Source organism: Pelophylax lessonae (assembly GCF_965119305.1).
Source record: "Pelophylax lessonae genome assembly, chromosome: 1".
Taxonomy (NCBI): Eukaryota; Metazoa; Chordata; class Amphibia; order Anura; family Ranidae; genus Pelophylax; species Pelophylax lessonae.
The window spans coordinates 380,333,768-380,349,508 of NC_138768.1; the positions used below are offsets into that span (position 1 = coordinate 380,333,768).

General features: G+C 40.4%; 2 protein-coding genes across 2 annotated transcripts in view; one reads left to right on the forward strand and one right to left on the reverse strand.

Moving 5' to 3' along the window:
• PLGRKT (plasminogen receptor with a C-terminal lysine) overlaps positions 1 to 15,741 on the reverse strand; it is a 473,875-nt gene that overhangs the window by 146,753 nt on the left and 311,381 nt on the right. The window lies entirely within an intron of this gene.
• LOC309544675 (programmed cell death 1 ligand 1-like) overlaps positions 9,531 to 15,741 on the forward strand; it is a 44,067-nt gene continuing 37,856 nt past the window's right edge. The window contains exon 1 of the mRNA XM_082243587.1: positions 9,531 to 9,637. Within this exon, the coding sequence (XP_082099713.1) occupies positions 9,561 to 9,637 (77 nt within the window). The 5' untranslated portion in view covers positions 9,531 to 9,560. The remainder of the gene's footprint in view (positions 9,638 to 15,741) is intronic.

Below are 15,741 nucleotides of genomic sequence, written 5' to 3' on the forward strand. Positions count from 1 at the left end.
AGTCCCAATCCTAGAGGGTAAAATTTTGATTTACTTATACCAGGAATGATGGCACCTCACAACGTCTAGCCAGATAAATTTTTAACAATATGTTACAGGATCAATGCTTGGTAAAATAAAAAAAATAAAAAAAGAAACAGATGTTTATTCCCTCAAAATATGTGTAACATGTGAGTTATTGCCTAATTAAAAATGGTTGCTGAGCATTACTGATAAAGAATTGATGAATTGATTTTTAGGAAAGGTCAGAACTGCAGTGAACTGCAGAATGAGTGCATTGCAAGACACTGCATTTATGTGTCGGGTGCCTTTGTAAATAAATTGTGACATTCTAAATGAATATCACTGAAACCCACTGCACAAACTACCATACATAGATTGCAGGAACATGGTAAAATACACAATTTACTGAATGTTAACACAAATATGAATATGTGTAAACAGGGCCACTGTTGGAAATCATGGGGCCCTGTACAGCTTGCATGACTGCCCACCCTGCTTCTGATGCACCACATCCACCAGGCATTGTAGTGCCTACTCACCACCTGTTTTAACCACTTAGACAATCTTCACATGGCTGTTTAGCTGTACCCACTGGATTCCAGCGGCAAGAATCAGGGCAAAGCAAAGCTGAAGTGACAGGTGCATGTGAACAGTGGCAGCCCCACAAAAAAAGTGATTACCTACGGTTAGGGGTGAGTGTCTGAGTCTGGAGGCAATCAGATGAGTCTATGCTTGGACACCTGTCCCTAACTACATGTAGCCCCTTGGTGTGTGGGTACATGTAAAACCCTGCACCTGCAGTTAAGTAGGTTGCATTTAGCGGGCAGTACTGCTCTGCACGCATCATTATGTGATGATGTTCACACAGTACAGGTGTTGTGTGTCTCATTCATGGCTGCAGAGCGTTTTCTTTTGTAGAGTATACCTCTGCAGCCATGAATTATATTCTTGTGTGCTTTGTGTCTTTCACTCTATGTGTAACTGGTATAAACAATACTAGTGGTAGCCATGGACTTTGAGTTGAGGAACATATAGATATAAAGAGGACATTGCATGCTATATAAAAACCTGTGACTGCTCATTGGAACTTTAGATGTGAAAAGAAGGATATCCTGAAAAAGGGTCGCTACCTATTTGATTTCTGCGAATTTTATGGCTGCCCACCCCCCAGACATTGAGAATGGTTGGATTATAGGACCTGGAAAAGCTCAAAGCCCTCTTTGCCCGGCATGAAGATGTGCTTTATTTTCTCTGTTTATTTAATTGGATTTAGGGTGACCACTGAGGGCTTCCTGTACCTTTTGCATGTAACTGACCGCATGACAGCTTCCTAGCCCTTCACTCCCCACACACGGGATAGTAGAGAGGACACACGTTTTATAATTCCACTTAATACATGGTTTTATAACAATGAGAATTATGGGTCACAATATGCTGATTGCTCACATGTACTCCTGAAGAAGATCTAGCTATCGAAGCCTGTTGAGTACACATGTGGAGTGTATTGGATCTATATAATAATAGAACCCTGTATTCATTATTTTAGAATTTGGTTTGTGTTTGGTTTTTACTTAATGTTCCAATAAAATGTTTGTTTTTTTATATATGCAGTGTTCTCTTCACATGTATATGTTCATCAAAAAGTCCCTGGCTACCACTATTGTTGTTTGTATATGCTTATTTAAGGACAAGGACATAAAAAACACAGTATATTGAATATTCATTTCCTTCATATACAGTATCTCACAAAAGTGAGTACACCCCTCACATTTTTGTAAATACTTTATTATATCTTTTCATGTGATAACACTAAAGAAATGACACTTTGCTACAATGTAAAGTAGTGAGTGAACAGCTTGTATAACAGTGTAAATTTGCTGTCCCCTCAAAATAACTCAACACACAGCCATTAATGTCTAAACCGCTGGCAACAAAAGTGAGTACACCCCTAAGTCAAAATGTCCAAATTGGGCTCAAAATGTCAATATTGTGTGTGGCCACCATTATTTTCCAGCACTGCCTTACCCCTTTTGGGCATGAAGTTCACCAGAGCTTCACAGGTTGCCACTGGAGTCCTCTTCCACTCCTCCATGACTACATCATGGAGCTGGTGGATGTTAGAGACCTTGCGCTCCTCCACCTTCCATTTGAGGATGCCTTACAGATGCTCAATAGAGTTTAGGTCTGGGGACATGCTTGGCCAGTCCATCACCTTTACCCTCAGCTTCTTTAGCAAGGCAGAGGTCGTCTTGGAGGTGTGTTTGGGTCGTCATCATGTTGGAATACTGCCCTGCGGCCCAGTCTATGAAGGGAGGGGATCATGCTCTGCTTCAGTATGTCACAGTACATGTTGGCATTCATGGTTCCCTCAATGAACTGTAGCTCCCGAGTGCTGGCAGCACTGGACAGAGGGGAGGGGCCAGGAATGCTGGCAGGGGGACCTGAAAAGAGGAGGTTTGCGGCTGCTCTGTGCAATGGGATAGTAGACAGGACTTAAATTCCATTACTTTAACTTATCTACAAAATGATGACACTGCACACCAAGCTGGATTTTAAAAGGCAGCGGCCGTTTAATACTTGTTTAAATAATTTAAAACATCAATAAACATAAAATTAACCCGACCACTACGATCCAAGTTAAACCAATATATATAGCAACCAAGAATTATCCACAACACATGAATATCTTGTAATAAATAAATAACATCACCATATCGTCCCCCTTTGCACTACGCAAAGGTGACCCTACAAGTAAAAACTGGCCGCGACAAACAAAAGGGGAGGGAGGGAGGGCAACAGAAACAGCTGGTATCTTGAAGTGGAGTCTGTCTTGAGGTGAGTGAAATCCTCTCATCCTGAGCCCCCTTAAATATCCCACAGGCAGGCTCTGGAGGCGGGAAAAGCAGGGAAAAACTGGTTATCAGCCTAATCTCCCTAGCTACAGGAAACTTTCACTCAGATTGGGGCTTATTCTGACCTAACGTAGACCTGTTTCTCTATTCTGACCTAGCAACAGCTTTCCTCACACTAAAAGCCCTCTAAGATGGATTCCTTAATGCTAAGCTGGCCTGTCACTATCCCATCTAGAAAAAGGGGCTTATTCAAACCCCTTTTTCTTTACATTCTATTGCACAGAGCAGGTAAGTATAGACATTTTGTTATTAAAAAAAACTAAAAATGTACCTTTACAATCACTTTAAATTGATGGGGCCTGGACCCCTTACAGGAGAACCTTTGCTATCCCATTAACAACAGCCCTGAGTGTGAAGCCATTGTAAATGAAGTTCTACTCAAGCATTTAAAAAGTGTAATAACTACCATCTGCCATGGTCCTGTTACTGTGTATTTTTGAAGCACAGTTACCAATGTAGGAGGTTATAAAGGAGAATTTTTAATATGCAGGTGTAATAGTGCAGGGTAGTATTTTCTGCGAATTTTCTGTTCTGCTATCCTATGTAACATAACTGCCAAAAAACTTTTATTGATTCATTGTGCAGGCATGGTTTCTTACAAGAATACTAGCTATTTTTATCTAACAGATATAGTATAACATTTCTCTTTTATGTGGTTTATCCTTTAAAGCCCAGGTAAACCTCCATGTATATGGGCTCATTTACACAGGCATATATACTGTATATTTTTCCCTTCCAGAGCTTTCGACCTATAAGAAGTTAAAACTGGGTTGCCTGGCCCTTACCCAGACCTCACAGGTTGGAATCTGCTGTGACAGCTCACCAACTTAAGCCAGCAGAGGAAGTATCCAGGTCACAGTAGGTCTCACACTGATGGAGGTCAGGATGAGACCAACCTCACACAGCGACACCAGTAGCCCAGAAGGAAATGTGGGGGGCAGCAGGGAGGAATGCAGCCACATACACAAGCACAGGGAGGTAGATTCTGGCTTCTAGTAATACCAGGACTATGCACAAAATGAATGATATCTTAAAATGTGAAAGTTGTACCTGACCGTAGGAGAGTGCTTCAGCTGAGCAGCATCATAGACAGAGCAGGGACGACTCATGACTGGCTCTCTTATGGTTGTTTCACACCTAATGCAGTCTATTGAGTTTTTTTTTCTGCATCAAAAATGCATGGACAATGTTTAACGAGTATTCCAATGGCCCTAATTCACACCAGTGCAAAGTGTTCCAGTGCAGTCAACAAAAGTAGAACATGTTGCATTTTTCTGTATGGAATGCATCTGGAAAACGACGAAATGCATCGAAAATGCAACACACATGTCCTCAATTGTCATCAGTTGAGATGAAGGATTAAAAAGGAGGGGAAAAAATGCACTGGAACACATCAAAAATGCGCATGCAGAAACGCATCTGGAAATGCAGAATTTGTGGTGTGAACCAGCCCTAATAGCAATAGTTGTGCCAGTGTGTGCGGGCAGTGCAAGGAGAGAAACAGAGAAAAAAATATGACATGAACGTAGAAATAAACAGAAAGTGCCTCTGAGATTACTTTAGAATGTGCTGTATATTTCTTATGTTTTGTACGTGTTACAGTATTTCATTTTTATTATTGAGAAATTCCATAATTATTACCTATATACGAACAAAATGTACTTGGTCTTACTTGGTCTGTAAAGAGTTATTTTGTTCCCTGAGCAGAGCAGAGGTTGGAACAGTGTTTGTGGGGGTGTGTGGGGGTGGGGGGGCTGCTAGCAGTGGTCTGACTCTCCTTTATGCTGCCAGCACAGGGTATTTTAACCATTGCTACGGATCTTAGCAGTTCAACCGCTTGACGAAAGATTTACTCCGGAAGATTTAACCTCCTACATGACCAGGCCATTTTTTGCGATACAGCACTGCATTACTTTAACTGACAATTGTGCGATACTATACCGGAAAAAAAAAAATGTATGTCATTTTTTTCCCACAAAGAGAGCTTTCTTTCGGTGGTATTTAATCACCACTGCATTTTTTATTTTTTGCGCTATAAACAAAAAAACACTTACAATTTTGAAAAAGAAAACAATATTTTTTACTTTCTGCTATAAAACACATCCAATAAAACAATTAAAAAAAATCTAATTTCTTCATAAATTTAGGCCAATTTGTATTTTCCTGCATATAGTAAAAAAAAATCTCAATAAGCGTATAGGAAGAAGGGGGGCCGTAAGTCAGGAAAGGTTAGACAAGTTGTGGTAGTTGGGGACTCAATTATCAAGAGGACAGAGAGGGCAATCTGTAAAAAAGATCTCGGTAACCGAACAGTTTGTTGTTTACCGGGCGCCCGCGTTCAGCACATCGCAGATCTGGCAGACAGATTATTGTGCGGGGCTGGGGATGACCCAGCGGTCATGGTGCATGTGGGCACTAATGACAAAGTAAAAGGAAGGAGGAGGATCCTAAAGAACGATTTCAGGGACTTAGGTAATAGATTGAGGAAAAGGACCTCCAAGGTGGTTTTCTCTGAAATACTGCCTGTACCTCGAGCCACACAAGAGAGGCAGAAGGAGATTAGGGAACTTAACAAGTGGCTGAGGAACTGGTGTAGGAAGGAGGGGTTTGGGTTCCTGGAGAACTGGGCTGACTTCTCAGTCGGCTACCGGCTCTTTAGTAAGGATGGGCTGCACCTCAATGGGGACGGTACAGCTCTTTTGGGGAGAAAGATGGCCACCAAGTTTGAGGGGCTTTTAAACTAGGAGACGGGGGGGGAGGGCTCAGAAGTAGAATCAGTCAGGAGTGAGCAAAGGACTGAAGGCAGTTGTAGGGCCAGCAGCGACAGTAGGTCCACAATGTCAATTGTCAGGTCTGTGCGGGAGAACCTCAGACCAAACAGGAATAAACATAACCGCCAATCACGTTTAACTTCCGTAAAACTAAGAGGGGTATATGCTAATGCCAGGAGCCTAGCTAATAAAATGGATGAATTGGAAATGTTAGTACATGAGGATGACATAGACCTTGTGGGAATAACAGAGACTTGGTTCGACCCCTCACATGACTGGCTGGCCAATATCCAAGGGTATTCAGTGTACCGGAAGGACAGGGTAGGAAAAAGAGGGGGAGGGGTATGTCTCTATGTCAAGAACAATATGAAGGTGATAGAACGGAGTGACATTACGGATGGGATGAGCATGGATTTAGAATCTGTGTGGGTTGAACTCCATAGGGAAGGAGAAAAGGGAAAAGTAGTTGTGGGGGTTTGCTATAGGGCACCTAACCAAGGGGAGGAGGTAGAGCTGGAATTTTTAGCACTAATGGGTAAAGTGGCAAGAATGGGATCAGTCATCATATTGGGGGACTTCAATTATCCCGACATTGACTGGGATGAGGGGATTACACACTCACAGAAGGCCCGTCTATTCACGGAAACCTTACAGGACAACTACATGTCACAGTTGGTGGATTCCCCTACCAGAGAAAACGCAGTCCTGGATCTATTGATCACTAATGACCCAGACCTAATCTCGGAGGTAGGAGTGCAGGACAACCTGGGCTCTAGCGATCACAGGATGATCACATTTAGTATAAATAACAATTTAACAAGGCAAGTGGGGAACATAAGAACCCTAAATTTCAGAAGGGCAAACTTTCCAAAATTGTACTCATTGATGGAAAGGAAAACTGGGACCAAACCCTGGGATCACTGACCACAGAGGAAAAATGGGAATGCTTTAGAAACATATTAAGCAAATGCATCTTGCAGTGCATTCCTATGGGAAATAAATTTAGAAGAGACAAAGCCAAACCTGGCTGGCTAAAGGGTAGCGTTAAAAAACTTGTTAGGGGTAAAAAATTGGCCTTCAAGAAATATAAATCAGAGGGCACAGTATCGGCTTTCGTGCAATACAAGGAGGCAAATAAGAAAAGCAAACAAGAAATCAGGATGGCTAAAATCAACTTTGAGAGACAAATAGCGGAGGATAGTAAAAAAAAACCCAAATAAATTCTTTAAATATATCAACAGCAAAAAAACTAAGGCAGAGCATATTGCAAACATAATTAACGATGATGGGGGGATGGTTACAGAGGACACTGAAAAAGCAACCGTGCTGAATGATTTTTTCTCGTCAGTCTTTACACAGGAAAAGGAGGGTTACACTGACCATGACTGTATGGTTAGTAGTAATACACAGGACTTGCCACTATGGCTAACAGAGGGTGAAATCAGGGAAAGACTGGATAAACTTAACACAAACAAATCACCTGGCCCGGATGGCGTACATCCGAGAGTACTCAAGGAACTCAGTAAGGTTATATCTAGACCACTGTTCCTGATCTTTGCTGACAGTATTAGGACAGGAGATGTACCAGGAAATTGGAGGAAGGCTAACGTGATTCCGATATTCAAAAAGGGCCAGAGGCATATCCCGGGAAATTATAGGCCTGTCAGTTTGACATCAATAGTATGTAAACTTCTGGAGGGGATGATAAGGGACTATATCGTAGAGTATGCTAAAGACAACAACATCATCAGCAGTAATCAGCACGGGTTTACAAATGGGCGTTCTTGTCAAACCAATCTCTTAACATTCTACGAGGAGGTGAGCTGTGAGCTAGATAGGGGGAGACCAGTGGATCTGGTGTACCTGGATTTCGCTAAGGCGTTTGATACAGTTCCCCACAAGCGCTTAATTTATAAAATAAAGTCTGCAGGTATCCACAGCAGGGTTTGCTCTTGGATACGGAACTGGCTAAAAGGCTGTGTCCAAAGGGTGGTAATAAACAGCGCATACTCAAACTGGTCTGAGGTAGTAAGCGGGGTGCCCCCTGTTTATTCATAAACAGCATTGAGGACGGGATCAGTAGTTCTAGATCAGTTTTTGCAGATGACACAAAATTGGCCAGGGCAATAACTGCACAGCATGAAGCAGATATCCTACAGAATGACCTGGACAAAATAACGGAGCGGGCAACGACATGGCAAATGAGGTTTAACGTGGAGAAATGTAAGGTTTTGCACTTGGGGACTAAAAACATAAAAACACAATACACGTTAGGAGGGGAACCCTTGGGGGAATCAAAAATGGAGAAAGATCTGGGAGTCTTGGTTGATGATAGATTAGGCAACAGCATGCAATGTCAAGCGGCAGCTGCCAAAGCCAGCGGATTATTAGCATGCATAAAGAAAGGGATGTATTCCAGAGATAAGACTATAATCCTTCCACTTTATAAAACTCTGGTCCGACGGCATCTGGAGTATTCTGTCCAGTTCTGGTTGCCGGTCCTCAGGAGGGATGTGTTGGAGCTGGAGAGAGTCCAGAGAAGGGCAACTAAACTGATTAGGGGGTTGGAGGACCTTAACTATGAAGAGCGGCTGCAATCGCTCGATTTATTCTCCCTGGAGAAGAGACGTCTGAGGGGGGACATGTTAGCAATTTATAAATATCTTAATGGGGATCTCAGCTTAGAAAAAAAGCTGTTCATTCGAAGGAATTGCATGAGGACTCGAGGACATACAATGCGATTAGAGGAGAAACGTTTTAACCTCAAGCAACGAGGAGGGTTCTTTACTGTTAGGGCTACAAGATTGTGGAATTGTCTACCACAAGAGGTGGTTTCTGCGGGTCGTATGGTGGCTTTCAAAAGACTCTTAGACTTACATCTCAAGGATCATGACATTAAGGGCTATGTGAGATGATTACAGCCACACACACCTACACAGGTTGAACTGGATGGACTATTGTCTTTATTCAACCTCACCTACTATGTAACTATGTAACTATGTATATTGATTGGTTTAGGCAAACATTATGGGATATATTTATGGAATTTGTATTTTTCTTTTTCTTTCTTATACTAGTAATGGAAACTTTGCCGGAAACCAGCGATACTAATATAGTGATTAGTGCTAAAAATATGCACTGTCACTGTATTAATGATACTGGCTGGGAAGGGGTTAAACATCTAGGGCGATCAAAGGGTTAACTGGGTGCCTAGCTAGTGTTTTTTGTGTACACTATGTGCTTCTTTCACTAGGGGAAGAGATCAATTCCAGTTTCTGCAGAACACCGGATCAGTCCCTTCCCCCCTGTCAGAACTGAGAAATGCTTTGTTTACCTCCTAGGCATATCTCAGTTCTCTGTGTATTGCTAACGATCAGCGGGTGCCAGAGGACGTCGAGTGCTTGGCACCTGCAGATCGGCTTCTGCTGTGAACAATCAGTGAATTATTTGTGAAGTATCAAGTGGCCTGCTGGAGGCGCTCGCATGCACCCCCTACAGGCGGAAGCTAGGAATCACGTATATATAAGTGATCCGGGGCACAGCTGCCACCCTTTAGCAGTAAAAGCGCTTTAGGGCGGTCAGCAAGTGGTTTACTAAAGTAAAATAACAGAAGATCTATTACTGTACTGTATATGCCTGACTGTATTTTAATAAATCATAAGGGTTAATTTGGACTTTAATTAATTAACCTATCTCTCATTTGGGGAGCAATCTTGTCTTAGGAAAAGTCAGTTTCCGATAAAAAAAAATAAAAATCCTTCAGCTATCATTATGTCTCAATAATGAATTTGTTCTTCCCTCTGATTTACTATAAAGAGACATGCAGTTTCCTGTGAATTTTTCTATTACGCAACATGACTTCCCCATTTATATAATGATATGTTTCTGGCAAGGAAGCAGTGTAGAACTAGATCATGTCTGCGAAGTGGCTGAATGCTTCAAGCTTAAAAGGTAAGTTGCTATCAACAACAACAAAAAAAAAAAACCTTTGCAACTCACTAGTTAAATGTTATAGTCGAAAAAACCCTCATAATTCTTTGTCTATCTTATTTAAATATCTTTCTGCTTGTTTTTCTTGAATTACTGGTTATGCAGGTAAAAACAGGCAGGTAACAAATTGTTAAATCATAATAATTTTATCTATGTGCAAATGTAGACATCATGACTCTTGAGGAATATATTTGTATCGCTCTTTTTTTTTTTTTAGAAAACTGTTGTAGGAGATTTAAAATAAACATCAGCTATCTTAATGCATTTTATGTGTCTGTATGCAATTTGAGCTTTTAAAGGCTAAGTTCACCTCTTTTTGCTGGTAAATAAATGTGCATTTATTATTTTATTTTATAAAGAGCCTGTAAAGTATTCGCGGGTGCGGTGTCAGGCTCCTGCAGCCTGTTATTGTAGCTGTTTTCCCATACCTTGTACAGGCAGGCAGTTACCTAAGACCAGGAAGAATCAATTTACTACGAGAGTGCTCACCAGCGCCCTCATAGTTCAGAGTCGAGAGCTACAAGCAGTCAGCCGCAATGGTAGACAGTAGTTGTAGTTCTCACATTCACAGAACTCTGTGAATGAATGACACTGCTGCACTCTTTTTTATTTGTTACAGCAGGGATTGGAGAAGATCAAAGGCTTGGGAAGGGGGGTGGATGGAGGCTGCTGATTTAGTAACATGTTACATGGTACAGCCTGAATATGTTATGAAAGGTGAACTTATCCTTTAATACACCTATGGCTTATTCAACAAAATTGCAAATTTCATGACCTGTGGCAATTAACCACTTCTGGACCGGAAGGATTTACCCCCTTAATGACCAGGCCATTTTTTGTGATACGGCACTGCATTACTTTAACTGCGACGCTGTACCCTAATAAAATTGATTTCCTTTTTTCCCCACAAATAGAGCTTTCTTTTGGTGGTATTTGATCACCTCTGTGATTTTTATTTTTTTCACTATAAACAAAAAAAGAGCGACAATTCTGAAAAAAAAAAAAAAAAAATTTTCCCATTCTGCTATATAACATTGCAAAATTTTTTAACATTTTAGGCCAATTTGTTTTCTGCTACATATTTTTGGTAAAAAATAGCAATAAGCGTATTTTGATTGGTTTACGCAAAAGTTATCCTGTCTACGAAGTAGGGGAAAGATTTGTCATTTTTATTTATTTATTTATTTTTACTAGTAATGGGGGCAATCAGCAATTTTTAGCGGGACTGCGGCATTGCGGCAGACAGATCGGACACCTAACTGACATTTTTGACACTTTTGGGGGGACCAGTGACATTATTACAGTAATCAGTGCTAAAAATATGCACTGTTACTGTACTAATAACATGGACAGGGAAGGGGTTAACACCAGGGGCGATCAAAGGGTAAATGTGTCTCTAGGGGGTGCTTTCTTACTGTGTGGGGGGGGGGCTTGCTGCATGAACACAGAGACCTGTGTTCCTAAATGAGAGGAACACAGGGATCCCTGTGTTCATAACTGACAGAACAGCGGTCTGCCGTATGGCAATCGTGGCCGGTGGCAATAGCGGCTGCCTGAACCGCTAATTAGCTTCCCCTGTGGTGCTAGCGGCCCCGCGAAAAGATGTACAGGTACGTAGTTTTGCGGGACAGAGCCGACCTGCCGCAGTAAAACTATGGCGGCTGGTCGGCAAGGGGGTAAAAATCAATTTTGTGCTAGTTCCCCCCCCCTTTTTCGACATTAACACTTATGTGACCAGAGGTCATTAATGCCTAGCTGTCCAATCCAAATTTAGCAGCATCTTATAACTCTTATAACATATCACTAACTTGATAATGACCATATGCCTACCTAAATAATTTTACATGTTTTTTTTTTAAGACACATTAGGTTTTTATTTATGTTTTAAAAAAATACCTTTTAAAGTTTCTTATAGGCTGACAGACTGACAAAAAAAAACGTTTTTGTTATTACTTAAAACATGTGTTAGATCAATTAAGTAACATTAATATGTCTCACTTTGAGACAAAAGTGCTAGAGTTTTTTAAAGGGCAACTTGAATAGTATATACTGTATCTTGTTTTCGTATTAGTAAATTTGAAATATTGAGATATCTTTTTCAGTGCTGTGTGGGCTGTACTGTTTTGGAATTATATCAAATATTTAAAATCGATATCATCCATTGGGTAGTTTAAAAGTACTCAAAAAAAAAAAGAAAAAGCTTCAACAAATAGTATATAATACCTCTATAATCTTTGTCTCCATTAATTTTGTGAGAGGACAGACATACATGGTTATTTGTACTTAGCCTTCAATCAATTTGCTGTAACCACATCTATTATTTTAAATGGATTACATTTTTAACTTGTACCAATAATGTTTATTACTTTTATATATATTTGAAGTTGTTGATGCCCTTAAAAGTCCCATGTAGAGGTTTGTGGCTTTTATTGTTCTGTATTAGGGATGTGGGCACTCCACTTCCCCCTTTAAACAATTCACCCCTATACTTTATGATACAGTGACCATGTAGGACTATAATCAGATAAAATGACTGACATGAGATGTACACACCATTAAGTATTCTCTTTCATGTTTAAAGCCTATCCTCAGTTCATTTTTTAAAAGACATTGTAAAGTTTTTTTATTTTTTTAATAACAAACATGTCATATATACCTGCTCTGTGCAATGGTTTTGCACAGAGCAGTCCTGATTCTCCTCTTCTCAAGTCCCCCGCCGGCCCCTGACTCCTACTCTTCTCCATGTGCTACCTTAGGAAGCTGCTATCTATGGTTGCATGTGTGAGGGCTCGATCCTGAGATGCATTTTGTGTGTCCATTGACACACAAAGTGTGGCTTGGCCCTGCCCTCTGCTTAGCCGCCACTGTATTTGATTGACAGCAGCGGGAGCCAATGGCTGTCACTAAGTCCAGTGAGTTCGGAAAGCTCTTGGGCACAGCACTGGATTGAGATCATTAGCTGTCAATACAAGGTTTTTTTCCTTAATGTAGAAAATACATTAAGGTTTAAAAACTTCAACTTTGACAACCATTTAACATTTTGAATAGAGTCTTTGTGATGCCAAGACAAAAAAAAAAAATGGAATAAAAAATGTTATCCTTTCTCCACTCACAATGTGTTTTTTGTTTGTGTCCTGATTAGAGAGATTTCCCATTAGTTCTTATCCTGAAAGGAAATGAAAAAAAAATCTCCCCAATGGTGATACAGAAAGCTATAAAAACTTTTCTTCTCTATACAAAGCTAAATAAAATGCTGTGGCTGGAGTTGCACTTCCGGCAACAGGCATAGTAGGTTGAAGGCATCCTTTGATGAAAAATAGGTGTCACGCATACGTACGTAGGTTTTCTTGAGATTGGACCTTAAGCAGGGTATTCAGCAGGAACCAACCTACTTTTGGTCTATGTGTAACGCTGGCTGTTCAACAGAAGTCGGTCTAAAGACTGGAAAACCAGGATTCAGTGGCTGCAAGCACTGATCTGTGTATTCTGGAAGGGGGGAGTCCCACCATCAGAATACAAAGACCTTGCAGGAGAGATCCCTGGATCAACATCACTTGTGTTGCTGCAGACATCTGACAGTTTTTTTTTTGTTTAACACCCTGGTTTAAAGGTAACAATATGAAAAAGTATATACCTTGCTTTAAAATCTATTCTGTGTTCATTTTAAAAACTGTAGTTTTTAATCCAGTTTTCCCTTTAAACAATGCACTGAATCACTAAACGACCTTGGGAGTCAAATCTGCTCTGTTTTGTCCCAGTTGTTTATATTGAACTACCAACCATTACCTTAGTAGCAGACCTTCCAACCTAAGATCGTAAAAGGTTCTCCTGGTTTTGTAAAATCAACATCCTAAAAATGGACATCACTTCCTATTACAATTCCCGTTTGTTCCTCCAAAAATGTCAGCATAATTATACAAAATTTATATGGGGGTCAAGTCTTCCAAGACTACATCATTAAATATTTTCTCTCACAAAACTTAGTGGAGGAGCAGCCACCTCAAACATTGCTTTATAACAGGGGTCTATAAACTTTCTAAATAAAGAGCCAGTTTACTGTCCTTCAGATTTTAGGGGGGTGGGGCAGATTGTGTCAAGGGGGGTAAAAAATGTCCCAACATCAGTGACAGTAAAGTATGCCCCAGACTTGGTGGTCATTGGGAGTAAAAAAATTACGTATTGCCTGTGGTTAGTAGAAGGAAGAATCATTGGTATGAGTGAGAAGAATAGTGGCCCATCTTTCATGTCAGTGGCAGGAACTTTGCCCCACTGTTGGTGTCAATGGAAGGAATCGTGCCTCAAGGGCTAGGTACAGGCTGGCACAGGGCCAGATCTGTCCGGCGGGCCACAGTTTGGAGACCACTGCTCTATACTATAGGGCATCAGTACTCATTAGGGTTTTAGACTGGATGCACCACCAAGATCCTAAACTCTGGATGGCCACCACCGTACAACATCTCAACTACATTGACCTACAAGCCCCACCATAGATAGATCCAAAAGTGAAATACGCCCTATCTTCTAACACTTATGAAACAACTGTTTGCGGTCTGGGAATGCACTCTCGACCATCTGCCCTGTCTCTTCTTACATGGTCCCTATGATGACATTCTTTGACAATCTGGTGTTCCCCCAAGCAATGAAAACATTTTCATTTGAGGTATGGACTAAAACATGAAGAAATCCAAAATATGAGACTCCACTCAAGGTATATAATGAAATCAAAAGGTATCCTTTATTCCTCATAAATGAAGTAGACAGACAGTGTACAAACAGACGTGCCTGGTTGATGCGTTTCACAACGCTGTAGGTCGCTTACTCATAAGCTGGTTATGAGTAAGCGACCTACAGCGTCGTGAAACGTGTCAACCAGGCACGTCTGTTTGTACACTGTCTGTCTACTTCATTTATGAGGAATAAAGGATACCTTTTGATTTCATTATATACCTTGAGTGCGGTCTCAAATTTTGGATTTCTTCAGTTCTTGGATTACGGATCTGACCTGCACCAGGTTTGGAACACACACCTGAGCGGCTTCTCCCCTCCCATTGCTTCATGGACTAAAACATCCCATCAACAGTTGGCGCAAGCCAAGACATTTGACATGCCACAGAGTTTAATAGTTGATCAAATTGACTAGCCCGCCACATCTTTTGTAAACTCCTTTCCAGAAAAGACTAAACTGACGTCAACACTTACTGTCTTGAAAGAATTCTTGTACAAGCTAATCCGTTTGATAGCTGACTTAATATGATTGTAGTTTTAGGTTAGTGTTTTCTATTATTTCCTTCACCCCTGTACAATAAAGCATAACTCACTTTTAGTTTATCCTTTTCCGGAAATATTTTTCAAATCTAGGAGAGTCAGCAAATATATACATTAACTGTGTTGGTTCTATGCTGTAGAAGTAATTAACAGCTCAGAGGCACAGTTGGCAGATTTGCAAGTTTTTGTTTCCCAAATATGATCTGGTATGATAATTATAAATGTGCTTGCAGATTTTGTCATGAGATCACTGAATTACTGAAACTGATAACAATCCGGAAGTTTGAACACTAAAGCAAGCCAAACACATTTCATTTATATCAGGTTTCTTCCTAGTTGTACATTTTTACAAATTCCCCTGCTCTTATGAATAGTATATATATACACTTTTTCAGCTAGCTTAGTAAGAAAAGAATAATGCAGTCTGTCTGGAAAGTGAAAGAACGAAAGGTGAGATTTCAAGTTTTTCATGTTAAAAAAAAGTTAGAAATGTAAGCGTTTGTATTACTGTTCAGTTTAGCACCATCACCCCATGGTATTTATTTTTACTTTGTTCTGTATACAGTAATCCCCCGCTCCATCGCGGTTCAGTTTTTGCGGTTCCCGGTAATTCACGTTTTTTTTTGTAATGTTATTTTACTATATAAATCATTAAAAATGAAATATTTTTGTGTTTTCCATAGCTCTTGCTATGTCTCTTAGTATCTTTTATGTGTTTAAATGAGTTTCTATTGTTTTAAAAGTGTGTTTAAAGACCTTAAAATGCTTCTACACGTACAGTGACAGTAAAATAAACATGC